The sequence below is a fragment of the Caenorhabditis elegans genome, chromosome II (genome assembly GCF_000002985.6).
Source record: "Caenorhabditis elegans chromosome II".
NCBI lineage: Eukaryota > Metazoa > Nematoda > Chromadorea > Rhabditida > Rhabditidae > Caenorhabditis > Caenorhabditis elegans.
The window spans coordinates 637,310-658,229 of NC_003280.10; the positions used below are offsets into that span (position 1 = coordinate 637,310).

At 40.4% G+C, this 20,920-nt stretch overlaps 3 protein-coding genes, 2 non-coding genes and 3 pseudogenes across 11 annotated transcripts; 4 read left to right on the forward strand and 4 right to left on the reverse strand.

Annotated features, from left to right (window-relative positions):
* Positions 1-8: 8 nt before the first annotated feature.
* On the reverse strand, positions 9-2,258 carry K07E8.6 (Cdc37 Hsp90 binding domain-containing protein). 2 transcript variants are annotated; one of them, NM_001267088.3, is made up of 5 exons: positions 2,100-2,258; positions 1,836-1,973; positions 1,579-1,665; positions 905-1,327; positions 9-467 (listed from the first exon to the last, which is right to left on the reverse strand). In NM_001267088.3, the coding sequence occupies exons 1-5, from the start codon at positions 2,121-2,123 to the stop codon at positions 120-122; spliced, it is 1,020 nt and encodes a 339-aa protein (NP_001254017.1). In that variant the 5' UTR covers positions 2,124-2,258; the 3' UTR covers positions 9-119. The 2 variants fall into 2 exon arrangements, 1 of the variants encoding a protein (NP_001254017.1); NR_133627.1 differs by having other exon boundaries at positions 120-1,327; positions 2,100-2,123.
* A 1,423-nt stretch (positions 2,259-3,681) lies between these two features.
* K07E8.7 (Pseudouridine synthase) lies at positions 3,682-13,058 on the reverse strand (the record flags this gene model as incomplete). Of its 3 annotated transcripts, NM_061377.6 has the most annotated exons (10): positions 3,682-4,049; positions 4,099-4,190; positions 4,748-4,938; positions 5,781-5,922; positions 5,969-6,122; positions 6,191-6,307; positions 12,455-12,576; positions 12,755-12,875; positions 12,921-12,953; positions 13,010-13,058. In NM_061377.6, 10 exons carry the CDS (start codon positions 13,040-13,042, stop codon positions 3,756-3,758), a joined length of 1,299 nt encoding a protein of 432 aa, NP_493778.1. The 3 variants fall into 3 exon arrangements, with proteins under 3 accessions (NP_493778.1, NP_001309514.1, NP_001309515.1); NM_001322697.3 differs by lacking the exon at positions 12,921-12,953 and having other exon boundaries at positions 3,698-4,049; NM_001322698.3 differs by lacking the exons at positions 12,921-12,953; positions 13,010-13,058 and having other exon boundaries at positions 3,756-4,049; positions 12,755-12,782.
* Positions 13,059-13,645: 587 nt separating this feature from the next.
* On the forward strand, positions 13,646-16,824 carry frpr-14 (G-protein coupled receptors family 1 profile domain-containing protein). Its single transcript, NM_061378.5, has 8 exons — positions 13,646-13,744; positions 14,619-14,723; positions 14,776-14,887; positions 15,657-15,813; positions 15,855-16,135; positions 16,196-16,296; positions 16,359-16,472; positions 16,520-16,824. The coding sequence occupies exons 1-8, from the start codon at positions 13,655-13,657 to the stop codon at positions 16,607-16,609; spliced, it is 1,050 nt and encodes a 349-aa protein (NP_493779.3). The 5' UTR covers positions 13,646-13,654; the 3' UTR covers positions 16,610-16,824.
* K07E8.14 lies at positions 14,193-14,310 on the reverse strand. Its single transcript, NR_050818.1, has one exon. It is a non-coding gene; the product is annotated as an Unclassified non-coding RNA K07E8.14 (non-coding RNA).
* Positions 14,193-14,310, forward strand: K07E8.13. Its single transcript, NR_050817.1, has one exon. It is a non-coding gene; the product is annotated as an Unclassified non-coding RNA K07E8.13 (non-coding RNA).
* Positions 16,825-18,744: 1,920 nt separating the features above from the next.
* Positions 18,745-18,871, reverse strand: K07E8.8 (annotated as a pseudogene). Its single transcript has 2 exons — positions 18,854-18,871; positions 18,745-18,806 (listed from the first exon to the last, which is right to left on the reverse strand). Coding segments are annotated over exons 1-2 (80 nt in total).
* Positions 18,872-18,875: 4 nt separating this feature from the next.
* On the forward strand, positions 18,876-19,452 carry K07E8.15 (annotated as a pseudogene). Its single transcript has 3 exons — positions 18,876-19,079; positions 19,124-19,246; positions 19,310-19,452. Coding segments are annotated over exons 1-3 (470 nt in total).
* A 34-nt stretch (positions 19,453-19,486) lies between these two features.
* Positions 19,487-20,868, forward strand: K07E8.4 (annotated as a pseudogene). The gene has a single exon. A coding segment is annotated over exon 1 (1,382 nt).
* The last annotated feature ends 52 nt before the right edge of the window (positions 20,869-20,920 follow it).

Here is a 20,920-nt window from a genome sequence, read left to right on the forward strand (position 1 = left end):
TTCAAAATTCCGTAACTTTGCCAGTTTATTCATAGAGTTAGTTTAAACTTTATTCAACAAACTCAAGGTTCTCAAACAAATTAACAAAACATTAAAATTTTTATTTAAATTTAAAACAACTATTCGGGATTCCTGGCCTTCTTATAATCCACCATCATTTGCTTCATTTTCCGCAGCTCCACGAGCCAAATATCATTGTACTCCTTCACTGAATCAGCGGCCAGAAGATCCACAAAATATTCAGCGACAGTCATTTTTTTCGTTAAAAAATGTAGAATATATGTCAGCTTCTTGCTAACATCCGTGCATTTTTTGGCATTTAAGTCTTTGCTGTACGTGTCGGCCAGGATCCTTAGGTACTTGATGGCTTCTTCCGTTAAAAGTTCCGGATTTTCGATAAGGAATTCTTTGACCATACGATCTCCACGGATCACCAGCTTGTTGTAGTTTTGAACGGCGAATTCTGTCTGAAATTTTTTTAAAGCAGCATTCGAGTTTCTACTTAATTTTGAACATTTTAAACCAAGTTTCACAAATCAAATTCCACCTCTAACGCAGTTTTCAGCCCGGTAGATCATGCTTGGCAAATTGGCTGAGTAGCGACTCTAGCCAAACTATTGTGATACGGAGTTTTGCCAAATTTAAAGATTTTGAACTAAACGGTGTCTGAATTTAAACTTAGAAGTACAGAAAAAGTAGCAATTTTGCAAAAATGTGTTTGAAGATTTTCAAATAAAAAAATTTTGGAAAAAAAAAATTGTTTTGGATATAATTCTTTAAATCAGAGTTTGGTCATTTTTTAAGATTTTGAGCTAAAAATTCTGGAGCAGGGGTAGTTTTACTCGTAGAATTTGAATTTAACAATTAAAATCAATTTTCTTACAAATTTCCCGATAAATCTCACCTTTTTCAAATTTTCCAACTGCTTCAGCTCCTCCAAAAACTGCCTAGAATCGACAGTACCTTGATTCAAATTAATTTTCTCTGGTTTCTCTCCTTTTGCCTGAGCTCTGCTCCTCATCCGGCTCTTAAAAGCTTTAACCTCATCCAGATTCTCAGAAACTTCGAATTTTTTGAAAAATTGCTTCTGACCTGTGGCGGACGCCAGGAAAAGTTGAAAAACAACGCATTTTTCTGATAAAGCTGCCAATTTTTCTTCATTTTTGTCGATTGCTGAGCTAAGTGCTGCAATTGTGAGCCAATTTACTGTGTGCTCCGCTGCCATATGTGGATGCTCCGTGAGAAATGGCTCAGTGCTACCTTGGAGCTCAGAGAGCTGCTCCAGTAGAGCGGAGTTGGTCTCGAAGTGGGAAAGCATGTCTTGGGACTGAAAATTTCCAAGTTTCAATAAATAATTTAGATTATTATATACGTTGAAAATTGCACCTGTTACTAAAATTTTGGCTCAATATCTTTAAAATTTGCAAAGCTCCGTATCACAGAAGTGTAGCGAGAGTCGCTACTCAGCCAAATTGCCAAATTTAAGCTAGTGGGCTGAAAATTGCGACTCGTGAGTTATTTGACACGGAGAATTTGATAAAATTATTGAAAATATAGAAAAATTTAAAAAAAAATCACCTTTATATCCTCCAAAGTGCTAAAATTTCCAGTACCCTCATTCAGGAAACCAGCTTGAATACATTGCTTCCGTAGGATTTCTGGGGTCTGAAAATTGGAAGTTATTGTTAGAAATGTATACGAAAATTAGTTTTTTATGAAGAAATACACTACATGTAAAAATAAATAAATATTTAAAAAAAAATTTTTTAAAAAGTTTTTTTTAATTTCAAAAAAAATCCTAAATTTTTTTTAATTCGAAAATTATTGAAAATCACCTCCGTAAAAACATTTTTTACAGCTTCATCAAATTGGGTCATTGAATTTTCCTGTATAGCTCTCCGGAGAGCCTCCGGAAAAGTTTCCCACAATTCCTGAGCGCTGGGCTCTTTCTGAGCCTTCTTTTTGTTGCTTTTCTGAAAACATTTTTTTGGTATTTTGTGAGCAAAATTCAATATTTAATCAATCCAACAAAATTAGTTTTGAAACAAAAAAATTGAAAAAAAATCCTGATTTAAAAAAAAATCCATCAAAAAACTCACCGTATTCTGATTATTTGGAGCCATTGTCCAACTAAAAATTGCTCCAAAAATTGCAATAAAAATCAAAGAATTTCGGGTGCTCAGCTATTAGTCAGAAGCTTCTCCCCGTGATTTCTCTGCTTCTCTAAACGCTCTCCTGATCTCTCTGGGGGATCTCTTAGACCTGAATGAACGGAGCAAGTGCACAAGTAAATATAAAATGCTCCGACAAATATTACACTTTTGGTGGGCAAAGTGTGTGGAGCAAAAATTTTTTTGAACCTTTAAACAATTTTTTGAAATTATATTTTTATGTTAAACAATTCAATTGGTAAAAATTCAATATTTATTAAAGAAAAAAAAACAAAATCATTACAAAAAATATGTTTGCCAGTTCTGCTCGCGGAGCACAAATTGCCAGTTGCACAAATTTTGAACTAGAAATCTGAAAACTGCGAGTTGTCAGCTGCAGAATAAGTATAATCATGCTTAATATCTGAGCATGTTAGTTTCTGCTTGTGGAACACAAGTTTCCAGGGCCCGTATTGCCTAGGTTTGATTTTTGTGCTCCGCGAGCCCTGGTGGCGTGTGCTCCGCGAGCAAAAACTCAAAATGTCTGTAAATGTCATGATGAAGTATCTTTGAAGCTTAGAATTCATGCATTTTGTAAATTTCCGCCTTTGAGCAGCTTGTGTGCTCCGTGAGCATTGGGAATTTGTGCTCCGCGAGCAAAAAATCAGATTTTCAGAAAGTTATCATGATTATACTCTTTTTGGCCTGAAAATTAGGAGAATTCGAGAAACTCATTGCAAATTTCCTCAAGCTTCGGTTTCGGTGCTCCGTGAGCCCTGATAGCTTGTGCTCCGCGAGCCAAAACTTGAATTTTCAAATGTTAGTCATGGTTATATCAATTTCAAAGCTGATAGCGTCTAGGTTTCAATAACCTTATTCAAATTTTGTACAACTCAGTTCTTCGGGAATTTCGAGCTCCGTGCGCTTTGAGAATTTGTGCTCCGCGAGCAAAAAATCAGATTTTCAGAAAGTTATCAAGATTACACTTTTTGGCCTGAAAATTAGGATAATTTGAGAAACTTATTGCAAATTTCTTCAAGCTTCGGTTTCGGTGCTCCGTGAGCCCTGATAGCTTGTGCTCCGCGAGCCAAAACTTGAATTTTCAAATGTTAGTCATGGTTATATCAATTTCAAAGCTGATAGCGTCTAGGTTTCAATAACCTTATTCAAATTTTGTACAACTCAGTTCTTCGGGAATTTCGAGCTCCGTGCGCTTTGAGAATTTGTGCTCCGCGAGCAAAAAATCAGATTTTCAGAAAGTTATCAAGATTACACTTTTTGGCCTGAAAATTAGGATAATTTGAGAAACTTATTGCAAATTTCTTCAAGCTTCGGTTTCGGTGCTCCGTGAGCCCTGATAGCTTGTGCTCCGCGAGCCAAAATAACAGAATTTCAGACCATAGCCTTGATTATACCCGTTCGAATGCTGAAAGTGTGAACTTTTCAAAACATTTGTTCAAAAATCGCGAAACTTGTTTCCAATTCCCGCGAGTCCTGTGAATTGGTGCTCTGCGGGCAAAATCTGAAATTTTTGGAGCTGAAAACTTTTTAAAATAACAAATTTTATTAACCAACAAGAAAAATAACAAAAACAGGGTCAAATAATTATTTCTGCACCGCCCAATCTGGCATTTCCGTCTTAAAACTCCACTTCTTCGTCTCATACTTCAAGCAGTGCAGGTACAACTGGAAGTGATTCTCGGGCACTTTCTTCGACTCCACATTGCATTTCTGACAAATCTCATCGAATTCTGGCCGCTGCTCCAGTGTCAGGCTCGGAGCTTCAGGGGTAATTGGCGTTGTGTCGGCTGCCAGGTGCTCCATTCGTTGCTCGAATTCTGGATTCGGCTTCTCGTGCCAATTCTCGCATTTATGAGTGTTCCGCACGTCTTCGCAGAGCTGAAAATTTCAGAGATTATAATTTTCAGATTTTCTGTGCAGAAAAAACCTCATCAAAACTCTTCTGGTAATCTGCATTTTTTCCTTTTGTGGGTCCCCAGACCGCCGAGTTGTAGATTTGGTCCCCGGCGATTGGGTGGCCTGAAAAAATTTAATTTAAAAGCTGGGGGTTTTCTAATGCAAAAATTTGAATTTCTGAGTTCAGGGGCTTTCATTTGACACCCATATTGCCTAGGTTTGATTTTTGTGCTCCGCGAGCTCTGGAAACTGGTGCTCCGCGAGCAAAAATTCAAAACTTCAGACTATAGGCATGATTATACTCATTTTGAAGCTGAAAATTTGCAGATTCAGAACAATTTGTTAAAAATTCTTAAACTTCAAGTGTTCATATTTTTTAGTGCTCCGCGAGCAAAAATTCAAAAATTCAGACTATAGGCATGATTATACCCATTTTGTAGCTGAAAATGTGGAGATTCTAAATATTTTGTTAAAAATCTTTAAACTTTAAGTTTTAACCATTTTAGTGCTCCGCGAGCTTTGAAAATTGGTGCTCCGCGAGCAAAAATTCGAAATTTGAGACTATAGGCATGATTATACTCATTTTGAATCTGAAAATGTGGAGATTCTAAATATTTTGCTCAAAATTTGTAAATATTCTGTTTAGAGTAGTTTTGTGCTCGGAGAGTTCGGTATTGTACCTAAAAACTGCGAGTGGACCCGAATCTGATGAGTTCTTCCAGTCTCAATGTGCACCTGAACCACCGATTGTGTTCCATCTGACCAAAGTTTTCGGAATCTCGACTTGGCATCCTTGCCATCCGGCCGAACACATTGGATTCCCATTGAGATGACCAGCGGGCCGATGGGCTGCTCACAGACTTGCTCTTCGCTGGAAATTTAGGAGAAAATTGATTTTTTCGAGTTTTAGTGAAACCGATTTATAAAAACTAGTTAAAATTCGGCCACTGAATTTTGGAAAGCTAGGCCACCAATTTCTTAAAAATTCGGCCACCGATCTATAAAAATCTAGGCCACCAATTTCTTAAAAGTTCGGCCACCGATCTATAAAAAGCTAGGCCACCAATCTGTTAAAAATTCGGCCACCGATCTATAAAAAGCTAGGCCACGAATCTGTTAAAAACTCGGCCACCGATCTATAAAAAGCTAGGCCACCAATCTGTTAAAAATTCGGCCACCGATCTATAAAAATCTAAGCCACCAATTTCTTAAAAATTCGGCCACCGATCTATAAAAATCTAGGCCACCAATTTCTTAAAAACTCGGCCACCGGTCAATAAAAAGCTAGGCCACCAATCTGTTAAAAGCTCGTCCACCGATCTATAAAAATCTAGGCCACCAATTTGTTAAAAATTCGGCCACCGATCTATAAAAAACTAGGCCACCAATTTGTTAAAAATTCGGCCACCGATCTATAAAAATCTAGGCCACCAATTTCTTAAAAATTCGGCCACCGATCTATAAAGAGTTAGGCCACCAATCTTTTAAAAATTCGGCCAAGAATCTATAAAAATCAAGGCCACCAATTTCTTAAAAACTCGGCCACCGATCAATAAAAAGCTGGGCCACCAATCTGTTAAAAATTCGGCCACCAATCTATAAAAACCTTGGCCACCAATTTCTTAAAAATTCGGCCACCTATTTGCAAAAAGCTAAAATCTACTCAAGACTTGGTGGCCGAGTTTCAAAAACTCCAAAAAAACTAGGCCATACTCCGGAAAGACTCCATCGACCTTGCAAATGTACTCCTTGCTCCATTCTCCTTGCTTCAGCGTCGTCTTAAATTCCAGATCGGTTTCGTAATTCTTTGCGAAGAGGAGAACTCCAGAAGTGGCTCGATCCAGACGGTGGAGCACTGGAAAGACTCGAAATTTTCAGATTTTCAGCTAAAACTCCAGTACCTCTGAGCCCAGTCCGTCCCTCATTGACACGCAGCTGGCCGAGCACCGTATGAATCGCATATTGGCCGCAAGTGTGCACCGGAAGTGACGGGGGCTTCTCCACAACGAACAAATCATCCGTCTCACTTATCACGCGTATCGGTAGGTCACGGATCTGTAATATTTTAGGGTTTTGTGGTGCTCCAAATCGTGAGAAAATTGAGTTCGGGAGCTTCTCCTCACCGGATGCTCATGCCGATGAGCCCAGTGCTCGACACGATCGCCGTTCCGCATCACATAATCCACGTCGGTCATCTGCTCGCCGTTCACATAGATTCTGCCCATTTTGCACGCGATTTTCTGAAACAAACTGCGATGAAATTCAGTTTTTTTCGGAGCGCCCAACATCTGGCAATTTCGCAAGTTTTTATTGAAATAAAACTGAGAAAAATGCTCAGCAGGTGGTGCCAGAAGCCGAGTAATTTATAAATTTATGAGGTCTCAAGTTTCAATTTTTCGGCTTCAGCGTGAGAATAAGCCTGGGCCTGAGCTTAAGCCTGAGTCTGAGCCTAAGCTTACGCATAAGCCTAAGCTTGAGCCTAAGACTAGGCTTAAGCCCAAGCCTAGGCCTTAGCCTAAGCCTTAGCCAGAGCTTGAGCCCAAGCCTAAGCCTAAGACTAAACCGGAGCCTAAGCCTAAGCCTTAGCCTAAGCCTTAGCCAAAGCATAAGCCTAAACCGGAGCCCAAGCTTAAGCATTAGCCTAAGCCTAAGCCTGAGCCTAAGCCTAAGACTAAGACAAAACCTAAGCCTAAGCCTTGGCCTAAACCTAAGCCTCAGCCTAAGCCTAAGCTGTAGCTCTAAGCCTGAAGGAAGCATGCGCTTTCGGCTTCGAGCCTGAAATAGCTTGGCAATGGATTCTTAGCTGAAAGTCTGGGGGACTGCTTCAGGTAGATCATGACCCTGAGCCTCGTGCCAGGCCTTCAAGCCTTAACACCTTAAGCCTCGTGCCAGGTCTTCAAGCCTTAAAACCCTGTGCATCGTGTCAGGCCTTCAAGCCTTAAAACCCTGTGAATCGTGTCAGGTCTTCAATCCTAAAGCCATATCCAAAGCTTGAAGTCTGGGCAGAAGCCTGTAAGCCTCGTCCAGCTCTCCAGCTCTCAACCGACTCTCAGAGCCAATTTCAGACTAGCTGAGCCCTCGGCGTTCCTCCTCAACTTGATCAAATTCTACGCAGAATAAATAAAATTCCGTCGCGAGCGCGAATCTTCTCCTTTTTTGTCTCCTGGGCGGAAAACCGCTCGGAAATTGAAGCGGGGACACTGCGCACTTCTTCTCCGTAACTCGTTTTTCATTGTTTTCTCGAAGAAAAAAAAAGTTGGAGAAAAATTCGATTCCAGCAATCATGTGTGACGTGGCGACGCGGAAACGCCTGCTCCCAAATTAGCGAAATTTGGTTTTTGAGCATCTTTTTTTTTCGAGATGAGTTTCATTTTATGATACTTGATTTTTGGTGTTTTGGCTCTGGCTGGGGGCAGTGGAGCGTGTAATTAGTGCAAATAGCCGTTGAAGAAGCCTTCATGTTTTAGGCTAAAAGGCTTTGAAGCTTAGACTTATAGGCTTATAGGCTTCAGCTGTTGACACAATAAGCCTTCAAGCTTGTAGAGCTTTTAAGCTTCTAAGTCTTCAGGATTATAAATGTAAAACTTTTAGGCTTAGACTTGCAGGCTTAGACTTTGGCTTATTGGCTTGAGATTCTAGTCCAATGTGGTCCTTTGATTTTTTAGGCCTTTGGGCTTTAACATTTTTAGGTTTGTAAACCTTTATGGTTCTAAGCCTGCAGGCAAGACTTAAATTTTATAATCCGTGAAGCTTATTACATTTGTGATCCTTTGAACGTAGGCTTCTGGCTTGTAAGCTTCTAGGCTCAGGCTCAGGCTCAGGCTCAGGCTCAGGCTCAGGCTCAGGCTCAGGCTCCGGCTCAGGCTCAGTCTTTCAAGCTCCGCTGCTCAAGCTTTCCAGCTCCAAAAAACCACAAAACATAATTCAAAAACTTCCGCGAATTTCATTGTTTTTTCTCTCCTCTAAATCATCCCAGTGGCGTGCCATTGACACCTCCAACTCGTGGAGCAGCAGACAAAAAAATTCCGCATTTCTTCCAATTTTTCGTCGCCGTCAGTTCTTGGTATACATATTTTTGATATAAATTATAATTTTTTCGGCGAATATTTGGGCTCCAAAAAATTTGCATTTTAGGTGGTGGCGAACCTAATTACCGAGAGGTCGGGGGCGTTGGCTCCCTGCCATTTTGTGAGAAATTCAAGAAATTCTCATTAAGAACTTCTCGCTTTTCTAATGTGCACTTTTCCATTAGCTTCTGCCGCTGCCGCTGCTCCGTGAGCTACTACCGTAATCCCCCTTTTCGCTAATGGAATTAGGAGGGGCTAATTGACTGTACAAGTGGTGGGCGGTTTGGTACTGTAGTTGGCCCTATAAAGCCTTTGGCTTTTTGTGAAGCCGCTGCTCAGATTTTTTTTCGTTTTTTTTTTTCAAAAAAAAAAGAAAAGTGAGAAAAAAAAACGGAAAAACAAATCCATTTTTATCTCGAAGACCACTTGAATCTCGTCAATTTCCTCTCCGAAGAGGGAGGTGGAGGTACTTGTCGACTTTTTGTTTGTGTGTATGTGAAGGTGTTTCTTGACGTTTGTCAGAAATGTGCTCCGGCTCATTTTTAATGCTCTAGAGCTGTAGTAGATTCCGAAATTTTGCTTGAGCTTAGGCTTAGGCTTCGGCTTCGTCTACGCTGAGACCCAGGCTTTGAAACATGTTCTAGGCTTAGTCCAAGGCTCCAAATCGTCTATTTCTCCAACTTCTTTTCGAAATTAGTAGGATTCCATAGTGCCAAATTCTCAGAATGCGTCGGATATCGTAACTTTGGGACTCAAAGTCAGGGCCAAATTTTCAGAATTTGGGCTCTCTGAGCAAAAATTCCAAAATGCTCTGAGTTCTTAAAATCCAGGAAGTTATGTCGGGTGTTTTCAGTGCTCCTCAGCTTAGTTCTAGGCTTTCAAGCTTTCTAAAATCTGAATTTTGAGATTTCGAGCTTTTATGTAGAACGGTGCAGAAGTGCCTACGTTGATCTACAAAAAATGCGGGAGAAGAGACGCATAGTTCTCAACTGATTGCGCATGGTTAAGAGCGTGCTGACGTCACATTTTTTGGGCACAAAATTCCCGCACTTTTTGTAGATCAAATCTTAATAGGTCAGCCTTCCTCTACGTGTTCCGGTGGTGCAGAAGCTTGTAGTTTCTGTAACTTCCAGATCATCTTCCATAGCTCCTTTTTTCGTAGTTTTTTCCAAATATTCAACAGGCTGCATCTGAGCTGCTCAGGAGCTCATAACATCCAGACAAGGAAGACCTCTGCTCCGACAACACTTCAATAAAATTCCGACTTCTTCCTCAATTTGCCCCCTCATATTCCCCCCACTCCTTGTGTGGAGAACGAATAAGAAGAAAAAAATGAAAATAAAAATAGACTACTTTTTGGTGGTGGTGGTGTGAGTCGTCGTCGTATGGGGCGGCCGTTTAACAGTGAAATTTACCAATTTCCTCCTTCTCCTCCTCCTTCTTCTTCTTCATTTCTTCTCACATTCCTTTCTCCTATTTTTTTTGTTGGTTAGCATCTCCTACTTTTGCTCGTGTCGTTTTCATTTCCTCCTTTTGTTGGTTGATAGAGGCTTAACCTGAGCTTCCCCTTTCTGTTTTTGAAGGCGATAATTCGGACCAGCAGTACACCGAAGAAGAAGATGTAGTTTTTAGAGTAATCCACTCCTAGGAAGATGGGAGAGCTCTTTGAGCATCTGGAGAACTGAAGATCTTTGAAAATTGTGAAAGTGCCTGTTCTGAAGCCTTTGCAATCTTAGCCTTGAGCAACCATGGCATCTTTTATGGCTCTGGAAGTTCATGACAAGCCCAGGAAGCCTGAAGCCTGAAGCTTCATTTAAGATCAATCTTGATCACAGAAGCCCAGGAAATCCACTAGGGCCCTCACAAGTGTCGGAATCCTGAAGATGGCCATTACTGGCTTCCAATCCGATCACGTGGTGTCAGAATGTCTCATTACGCTTTGACCTACAAAAAATGCGGGAATTTTCAGTCCAGAAAACTGTGGCGTCAGATTAACCATGCGAAATCAGTTGAGAACTCTGCGTCTCAACTCCCTCATTTTTTGTAGATCTACGTAGATCAAACCGAAATGGGGCACTCTGACACCACGTGCCCGACTTGGAAGCCTGAAGCTATATGCTAGTTCAACCATCTTGATAACATAAGCTCAGTGAGCCAGTGGCAATGATCTCCGGCTTCAGGTCAGACTATGAAAGCCCTGAAGCCTGCGAGCTTTCTGGAAGCTCAGCCTTGAAAACAGAAGCTCTCTGAACCCGTAGGGAACACCTCTGACTTTCAGTCCAACTTTGGAAGCCCGGAAGCCTGCGAGTCTTCTTGCAAGCTCAATTTTTGATCACAAGAGCTCAGTGAGCCCGTAAGGAACATCTCTGACTTTCAGTCCGACTTTGGAAGCCCGGGAGCCTGCAAGCTTTCTGGAAGCTCACTGAGCCCGTAAGGAAGACCTCTGACTTTCAGTCCGATTTTGGAAGCCCGGAAGAGAGCTCAATCTTGATCACATCGGGTCAGAAAACTCTCAACCTTAAACTTTCGAAAGTTACAAAGCTTTTGATTTTTCAGTAGCTCGAACAATTGTTTCATGCGTCACGGGGGATTAGGCTTAAAGCTCCGACGAATTTAGTTCAGGGCTCACCTTACCCAGCTCGGCTGTTTCATCTTGCTCCTTGCTCCAGAGCGATCAAAGCTCAATAAAATGAATAATTGTGCAAAAAAGGATATTGCAATTGCTTCTTTGATTTGCATAAAATCTTATATTCTCCACACTCCGAGCTTGAGCTGCTTCGGTTGAGCAACTTTCTGTCGTAGAAATTTTCAAATTTGCAAGTTTTTTTTTGTTTCGCTCAAAAATCTTCACTTCTCCCTGGAGCCTCCGGCAATTTCTCGTCACTTTTAATGTTTTCAGTGTTTTCCAGATATTCTGATATCGGCTCAGCAATTTGATTTGTCTCATCTCGTCTGCCCTGAGGGCTGAGGAGTCACTTTTTCTTATGTTTTTGAGAGCAGGAGACTTCTACGGAGCACTTTTTATTTCGTTGTGTTTTGTTATTTCGGGTAAGAATATGGGTTTATGCCGGGCTTGAAGCTTGAAATTTTGGACCAAAAATCGAAAGTTAGGCTACCAACATAAATTTAGGCTATCAGTGAGAAACAAGGCCACCAGACGAGTGCTAGGCCATCAGTAAAAAGTTAGGCCACCGATCAGAAAATAGGTCACCAATGAAAAGCTAGGCCGAAAATGAGCAGTTAGGCTAACAGGGAAATGTTAGGCCACCAATCAGAAGCTAGGCCATCAGTGAAAACCTATGTGCTCGGTGAAAAGTTAGGTCACCATTAAGAAGTTTAGTCATTAATGGATAACTAGGCCACCAATAAGAAACTAGGTCACCAATCAGAATCTAGGTCATCAGCGAGAAAATAGGCCACCAGAGAAATGTTAGGCCACTGATAAGAAGCTCGGCGACCAGTAAAAAGTTAAGCCAGCAGTCGAATGCTAGGCCATCGGTAAAAAGCTAGGCCAACAATCACGATCTAGGCCATAAATGAACAGTTAGGCCACCAGCCGAATGATAGGCCATCAGTAAAAAGTAAGGCCACAAATAACAAGCTAGGCCACCAGCGAAATGTTAGGCCACCAGTGAAATGCTAGGCCACCGATAAGAAGCTCGGTCACCAGTAATACGTTAGGCCATCAGTTAGAAGCTAGGCCACCAATGAAAAGTTAGGGCACTGGTTAGAAGCTAGGCCATCGACATAAAATTAGGCCACCAGCACAATGCTACTCGTGAAAAATTAGGCCACCAATTAAAATCTAGGTCATCAGTAAAAAATTAGGCCATCAGTAAAAAGTAAGACCACCGATCAGAAACTAGGCCACCAATTAGAAGCTAGGTCACCAGTGAAATGTTAGGCCACTGATGAAAAGTTAGGCCACCGGTAAAAAGTTAGGCCACAAACGGAAAACTAGGCCACCAAACTTTAAAAAACGTCATTTTTCCGCCAAAATTGCATAATTCGTGACTCATTGCTCCAAATTTCTCCCTCTCAACGCCGAAATGTCATCCATTCTCTGATAATTATAGCTCACTCGGCTCGTTGGCTCTTTTCTTGGTTTCGAAAAACATTTCTTCGATTTTCCGCCAATTTTCAAGTGTTTTTCGTTTTTTCACTGCGCCCACCTCTAAGTGGAAAGCTATTTTCCTGGAAAATTTTTGAAATTTTATATTTTCAGACCCTTGGGACACTCCTTTGGGGCTCCGCTTTTGGTAAAAAATTTCGCGGGAAAAATAAAAAAATATTAGTTATGAGATTTTATTCGGAATTTACCGCATAATTCCTGTTCGTCGATAGAAACTCTCCGGAGAACACCTCGACCATTTTCCGTCCGATCCAGCGGCCCTTGGTCCGGGTACGGTAGCAGGCCCAGTATGGTGCAAGGTGACGAACTCCTGAAAATTTGACGTTTTTTGGAGGAAAATCGAGGTTTTTAGCAGTTTTTAAGCAGAAAATCAAGAAATTCAGATTTTTTGAACCTAGAAAACTCGAAAAAGAAAACTTTTAATTTTTGGTTAAAAATTGTTTTTTTCAATTTTTTGAAATATTTTCACATTTTTATAATTTTCTTACCATCTACAATTTTAAACGGAACTTTCATGGGCAATTCCTCAAGTGGATCCACTTTTTTATTGGGATCTTCGAATTTTTTCCGCTTCAAACTCGAATTTTCCGGCTTTTCCTCGATTTTTCGCTGAAATTTCTTATATTTTCCGGTGAAATTATGAATTTTACACACTTTGTCAGCTTTTCCACTTGGTTTTGGTGATTTCTAAAATTAAAAATAAATTTATTTAATTTTTAATGATGGGACAAATGAAAAATTACCTGATTTTCTGGAACGTCAGTGGTGTCGGACATGTAAAACACGCTAAAAATTAATAATTTCATAATAAAAAATTGCGAAAAACAACTGAAAACCACTTAAAATTGCAAAAACCCTTCAAAATAATTAATATAAAAAATGAAGGTTGATATGCGCCAAGAGGGGGAAACGCGTCAACCTCGATGCTGGCGCATAACTTGATACAGCTTCAACTCCCTTAATATATACTTGGGTGCTCTGAAACTTTTTTCAATCACATTTTCTCAAAGAGACGAACATTTTGATACCAAAAACTCAAAAATTCCGTCCAATGACCTTAAAATCTTTTCCACCTCCCCGTCTCCTGCATACCCGCTCAACTTTGCCCTCGGTTTGTCACGGATCAGCTCATTGGTATTCCAAGGTGTTTTGCGTACTCTGCGACCTCTTACTGAATAAATACTGCATTAAGAAGCGCACAAAAAGAAATGGGAAACGGGGGCACAAAAAAGACATGAAATTCAATTAGCTCCTCCCCCCAGCCTCTCCATCATTCCCTTATTCACCCGCTACTTGCCCACTTTTGATGATTCTTTGACTTGTAGCTCATCTTTGCATATTTTTTAACTCTTTTTCATTTTTTTTTCAAAAAAATTTTCAGCCAAAAAATGGAGCCGTCAACAATCGAGCTTTTGGATTTTGAGCCCCCACCGATATTTTGCAATTCCTGTTTGGGATCCACAGATCCAGAATATTTGGTGAGTTTAGGCTTAGGCTTAGGCTTAGGTTGAGGCTTAGGTTTAGGGTTGGTGTTAGGCTTAGGCTTCGGCATAGGTTTAGGCTTAGGCTTAGATTTTGGGTTAGGCTTTGATTTAGAACATAGGATTGGGTTTTGGCATAGGCTTAGGCTTACGCTTAGATTTTGGCTCAGGCTTTGGTTTAGACCATAGGATTGGGTTTTGGCTTAGGCTTAGGTTTTGGCTTAGGTTTTGGCTTTGGCATAGGCTTAGGCTTACGCTTAGATTTTGGCTCAGGCTTTGGTTTAGACCATAGGATTGGGTTTTGGCTTAGTCTTAGGTTTTGGCATTGGCATAGGCTTAAGCTTCGGCTTAGGCTTAGGCTTAGTCTTAGGCTTAGGCTCCGGCTTAGGCCTAGGCTTAGGCTTAGGCTTAGGCTTATGCTCTTGCTTAGGCCTAGGCTTAGGCTTAGGCTTAGGCTTAGGCTTAAGCCTAGGCTTATGCTTAGGGCTAAGGCTTCGGATTAAGCCTAGGCTAAGGCTTCGGCTTAAGCCTAGGCTTATGCTTAGGCTTAGGCGTAGGCTCAGGCTTAGGCATGGGCCTGGGCGGTAGCTTAAGGTTTTTACATCCTATGACCATTTAAGCTTACTTGGGTTCTGGCCCTTCAGGCTAAGTGTTACGGCCGTTAAACTCTAAATTAGACTTGAATCTTCACACTTTGTTCATCAAATTCAGGCTTAGATATCCAGCCCAGCCTCAAGTTCCGTCTAAGCCCAGGTACATAATGACGTGAGGGGTCATAAAAACCTAGGAGAAGCGGAGATTTTATGAGCTCTTCTCATCTTTTTCTTGCTCCAAGGAGCCTCTCAAAAAAAAACTGAAAATTATTCTTCAGACCTACAACCTTGCGGTATCCGGTGTTCTCCTTGCCATTGTCGGAATGATAGGCCTAATCGGAAATATGCTCGTCGTGAAGACCTATCTGCATCCCGAGCAGGCGGTTAGCATTATCAGAATTATGATTTCAAAGTGTAAATTTGAATAATTTTCAGATCCATTCCACCTCAATCTACCTAGCAGCGTTAGCGTTCTCCGACTTTTTTTTGGTGCTTACCGCGATGTTCCTATTTGTGTTGGAGGCCTGGAGGCATCATGATTATCCGAGTAAGTTAGTACGTGCCGGTGGGGGTGAGACGTTGCATGAAAAAGTGTTTGCGGGAACTCCTGAAATCTAAAATTAATAGTGATAAATGAGCATTTTTTAATCATTTCGGTTAGGGCTCCCAGCTGAGTGAGGCGCGAATTGCGAGCCTTGAAGCCGGCGCAGCGACAGCCTGGACCTCATGGAAGCCCTAATTTTGATTTAGAAGCAAGCCTAGTGGCCTTGATTTCAGTGCCCAGGCCCAGCCCCGATTTTAGGTTTAAAGGCTTGAAATTTTGGCTCAACTTATATGGTTACTGAATAAGTCTTTTTTTAAACATAAACCAGCTTCTCAGGCTTTTTAGTCTTTAGCTCCCGGTTTCTCTGACAATAATCTGAAGTTCCTTCAAGATTGGCGCAGAACTAGGCCTATATTTCATAATCTAGTCTTATAGATCTCAAGTGTAGTCCGATTATTTTCCCATTCCAGAACAACCCCTATTAGGCGAAACTGTGCTTTTCTGGGCATTTTAGGCATAGTGGTTTTACACTTTTTCAGTTACCAGTCTTTAAAATCTTAAATATCTGTAATGGCTTATATTCTGGCACTTCTCTAGGCTTCTTCTAGCGCTTTGACTTGCCTTTAAAGAAAATCTGAATGAGAAATCATGCCCCTAAATCACAGGCCAGATTTTATTTATTTTCTTTTTTTTTTATGGAAGAGTTGCTAGACTTCCCCGATTCAGAGCAAATTTCAATCAGCCCCTAAACCTAATTTTCCAAAATTTCCAGCTCTGGCTTACCTCTACGTCATCGGAGCACCTATCGTCTTCCCGGTGGCAGCTGTCTTCCAGACGAGCTCTGTCTACTTCTGTGTAGCTGCTGCAGTTGACTGCTTCATCATGGTAGTTCTACCCGAAAGTGTCAAGCAGCTGTACTGCACGCCGAGGTATGTTACTTTTTGATATGCTCTGTAAAACAGAACTTTAGACGGGCAAAAATCACCTGCGTAGTGCTCATGCTCATCTGCTTCATCTACAACATCCCGCACTTCTTCGAGCTGGAAAAAGTGGACTGTCTAGATGAAGACGGTCGGGATTCCATGCAAATCTGCCCGACAGACATCCGGCTTGATCCAGCCTATTACGCGATCTACTACACCTACATGTACACCACATTCCTGGCGATCGGCCCGCTGACTCTTCTGATCTTGCTGAACATCTGTGTGGTGTTCACTGTAGTTACCAAGGGCAGCTCTAATGAGAATGGAGGTATGGGAGCCTAAGAAATTCAGTAGAAAAAATAATAAAAATTCATAATATTGATTGCAGAAGACGACACAATATCCCTGATCCTCGTGGTGTTCTTCTTCATTTTTTGCAACTTCACCGCGTTGATGGTCAATTTTATGGAGATTATCCTAAATGATCCGGTAAGATCTTGGATTTTAGACTTTGACGGGGTCACAGAAATTAAAATTTTAAATTTTTTCAGTCAATGCTGGTGTACTTCGTGGATCTCTCCAATCTGCTGGTAGTGGTGAATGGGACGGCCAACTTCTTTTGCTATCTGATCTTTGGTACAAGCTTCCGGGCTACTCTCAAGAAGGTATTACAAAAATCAAGAGAACTCAATATCCATGTCTATAATTTCAGGTAGTGCTGGGCTCCCCGGCAAAGCGATCGGCGGTGCTGTGGATCAACGACGAGGAGCACAAGAATCAGCAGTCGCATGCCTTGATTTGACCTTTTTTGCTAATTTGTCAATTTTGAAATCCCAATTACGAGTATATTCCCCCTTCAATACGGACCTTTTATACCAAGCTTTTCTACCCTTTTGCCAATGGATTTTGTATACACATTCGTTATTGAAACTGAATCTTTCTTGTGTGAAAATCAATGTGTTTCTAAAATTTGTGTTTAGCTGACAATTCTACAGTGATGAACCAACAGAAGTTTTGGCAGATGTTTTATTAAACTTTGATACTTCAAGTTCGGTTTGGTTACTGTTGCCAAACTACAGATATATTTGCTCCATTTTCAAGGCATTTGTGAAGTTTGGAAGCTGAGTGAATTTGAATTTCAGAACGCTTTGCAGTATGTTAAACTAAAATTTAAACCCTGCGTTTAATAAATACTCATATATTATTCAGAAAAGTCCTGCTGGCCAAACTGGCCAAAACTCCAAGCCTAGATGTTTTATTTGTAAATTCAAATGAATATTTGATTCTTATCAGATATTAAACAGTTTCTTTATTTGCCATGTTGCCGAAACATTTTATTACCAAAGAATAAAGACCTTGTTGATTTGGAAAAAAGGTTTTGCAATTAATTTTAATTACGCCGTTAAAATTCAAATTTTAGCGCTCTACGGAACAAACCCAAATTTGTCCGGTTAGGAAATTTTCAATCAAAAAGTTTCTTAATAGAAAAGTTATAGAATTTTCTTGCGGTCTTTTTTCATATGCATCGCAAACTCAAATTTGGGGTTAGTTTTCGAGATAGCAGCCAATATAGGTTTTCAGACTGAGTATCATGAACCAAGACATCTAGTTTCTGTGCTACTGTGTGTCGAGGAATTGGAATGCAAGAGCGCTCCATCGAACAAATTCAATTGACGGGAATTGAAATAGGGATTTGTTGAAAACTGCGACTTTATCAATTTTCAAAAAATCATATAAATTTTGGAAAACTTTTTTAAATGTTTTTGGTCATATTATTCAGCCATTGTGGCACTATAGGCGTGTTTTAAAGCAAAGTAGTCCACTTTATTTGTGTGTTAATGTTAGAATTTTCGTTTGCAACTTGGATCCCCATATACCGGCCACGCTGTATTTTTGCGAGAGCACCTACTCCTGGTTGGCAAAGTAGACTCAAATTCTTCAAAATGCTCAGAATGGCCAAATTTTTACAGTTGCCCATTTTTTTGTGTCATATTCTGAAATGGACGAGAAAAGGCAACATAACCGAAAACTAGACCAGCTCATTTCGGCTCCAATGCTGTTTCGGTGTACGACTTACGAGCAATTTCGGAATACTTGAACCGTATTATTTGTGAGTTTCCGAGAATGTGTCTCCTATTCTGTCTGTGAATTGAATTTGTTCGATGGAGCGCTCTTGCATCCCAATTCCTCGACACACAGTAGCACAGAAACTTGATGGCTTGGTTCATGATACTCAGTCTGAAAACCTATATTGGCTGCTATCTCGAAAACTAACCCCAAATTTGAGTTTGCGATGCATATGAAAAATGACCGCAAGAAAATTCTATAACTTTTCTATTAAGAAACTTTTTGATTGAAAATTTCCTAACCGGACAAATTTGGGTTTGTTCCGTAGAGCGCGTTTGCACTCATCTAGCTTCTGTACCACAGTGGACATTCTTACTTATTTTTTCTCCGCCCATGGGCTCTATTCTTTTCATATCATTAATAATTGATATAACCCCAGCCTGCTTTGAACTCAATTAAGGTGCATCGACGTGAAGCCGACCAGAAAAAAAAGTGTCCTGATAAAATTTGAATTTTAACGGCGCAATTAAAATTCATTGCAAAACCTTTTTTCCAAATCAACAAGGTCTTTATTCTTTGGTAATAAAATGTTTCGGCAACATGGCAAATAAAGAAACTGTTTAATATCTGATAAGAATCAAAAATTCATTTGAATTTACAAATAAAACATCTAGGCTTGGAGTTTTGGCCAGTTTGGCCAGCAGGACTTTTCTGAATAATATTTATTAAACGCAGGGTTTAAATTTTAGTTTAACATACTTCAAAGCGTTCTGAAATTCAAATTCACTCAGCTTCCAAACTTCACAAATGCCTTGAAAATGGAGCAAATATATCTGTAGTTTGGCAACAGTAACCAAACCGAACTTGAAGTTGTGCTCCTCGTCGTTGATCCACAGCACCGCCGATCGCTTTGCCGGGGAGCCCAGCACTACCTGAAATTATAGACATGGATATTGAGTTCTCTTGATTTTTGTAATACCTTCTTGAGAGTAGCCCGTGCAATGAGTTTCAATGTGATTTCACTGCAAAATGATTATTATCTGAATTTAAAGGATCATATAGACTTTTCAGTTCCATTTTGGTATATTCCATATCTAAACTCCATTGGTTTGATCTCACTGGTGCTTAATAACGCTGTGTTGTTGCTCATTATATTTAAAAGCGAGAAAATCGATAACTTCAAGTATTTTTTGCTTGCTCTGCAAGTAGGTTTTTCTACGAGGCACCAGGAAAACTGAAAATTCTTTAGATATCATGTATGATGACCGACTCCCATTTGAGCATTTTAACCCAGCCAATGCTTTATCTACCGATTTGGACCACCAATTGCCTTGGGGTAGCAGCTTCTGCAGTTTGGTGCAATTCTCTGATAGTGAGCAGGCAGTCACAATTATTAGGCACAAATATTAATCTTATAAAAAAAAGATTTTTACAGGCTCTGGAGCAGGGCTTCAACACTTTTCAATATGCCTGCTTGCTCTTCTGCTTTATGCGAAGACACCAGACACTTGCAAAAATCATGAACAAGCATGTTATCCCGGCTACCGCGTTTAAGTGTCTTATGATCATTGGATTTAAAAAAATTAAAAACTTACAATTAATATTGAAATGTGCACCTAGAATTAAAAACTTACAAAACCCGCTCGCGCTGCCTCTTTCTCTAATATTCCATCAATCATTTGCTGAATCTACTATTCCCGCCCGATGGAAACAGGCAATAATCATCCAAATTCTCAAAAAGGGTAATCCCTCATCCTCTCACAACTACAGACTCATTTCGTTGACGGACCCCTTTGTGCGCGTAATGGAACGCATCATCTGCTCCCGAATCCGCACGGATTTTTCCCATCTACTTTCCCCCCATCAACATGGGTTTTTACAACTCAGAAGCTGTCCTTCTTCTCTAGTGCGCTCCATTACTCTCTATCACTCTATAATTAGGCAGAAAAATTAACTTGATATAATTTTTTTCGATTTTGCCAAGGCGTTCGATAAAGTCTCCCATTCGATCCTCCTCAAAAAACTTGCTACATTTGGATTAGACCCCCTCACTTGTTCTTGGTTCAAAGAATTCCTTAATCAAAGAACGTTCTCAGTAAAAATCAATAGGTTTTTATCTAAAAACACCTACCCCATTTCTTCAGGAGTCCCGCAGGGTTCCGTTTCGGGGCCTCTCCTCTTCATTTTATTCATAAACGACTTACTGATTGATCTTGAACACTCTATAAACGTCTCCTGCTTTGCGGATGACATTAAAATCTATCATCACAACCCTTTAATTATCCAACAATCTATCGACACTATTGTTAGCTGGTCCAAGAAGAATGAGCTGCCCCTCGCCCCTGCAAAATCTTCTTCCCTCTCTCTGGGTTCCCTAAACACCAACCACTCATACACAGTTGATGGTGTTCCCATAATCCCCTCTTCTACTGTTCGCGACTTAGGTCTTGCCACCGATCCCAAGCTTAAATTTGAGGCCCACATTGCCAAAGTTAGTTCGCATTTTCTTCCAACTCACCTCACTTCTACGGGTTTCTTTTCAAAACTTATGTGGCTCCAATTATAAATTACTGCGCGGAGGTTTACTCTCCTTCCCCCAATTCATTGCTCTCGACTAAACTTGAGAAACCTCTTAGACACTTTACCAAGCGCGTTCTGCAACGATGTAATACTAAATTCTCCTCTTATGAAGATAGACTTAGCATAATGAAACTTTTCTCCACCAGACACACTAGAATTAAAACTCAAATGAAACTACTCTATAGGTTCCTCACTGGATCCTCCCACTTCCCTAGGCTTAATCAATTTGTCTCATTCGCTAGCTCTAATAGGCACCCTATGATTCTCGTTAGAAAGGACAGTTGCACCGCTCACTTTTTCGCCCAATCAGTTCCCATTTGGAATAATCTTTTCAAAAACGTCCCGGTTTTCCTCTCTCCTTTCCAATTTCTCACTTTCTCGATCTTCACATTCCCCGGTATTGAAACTATGTGATCTCGAGTTTATTACCTTTTCTTTATAATTCTTTATTCTCTATTCTTCTTTT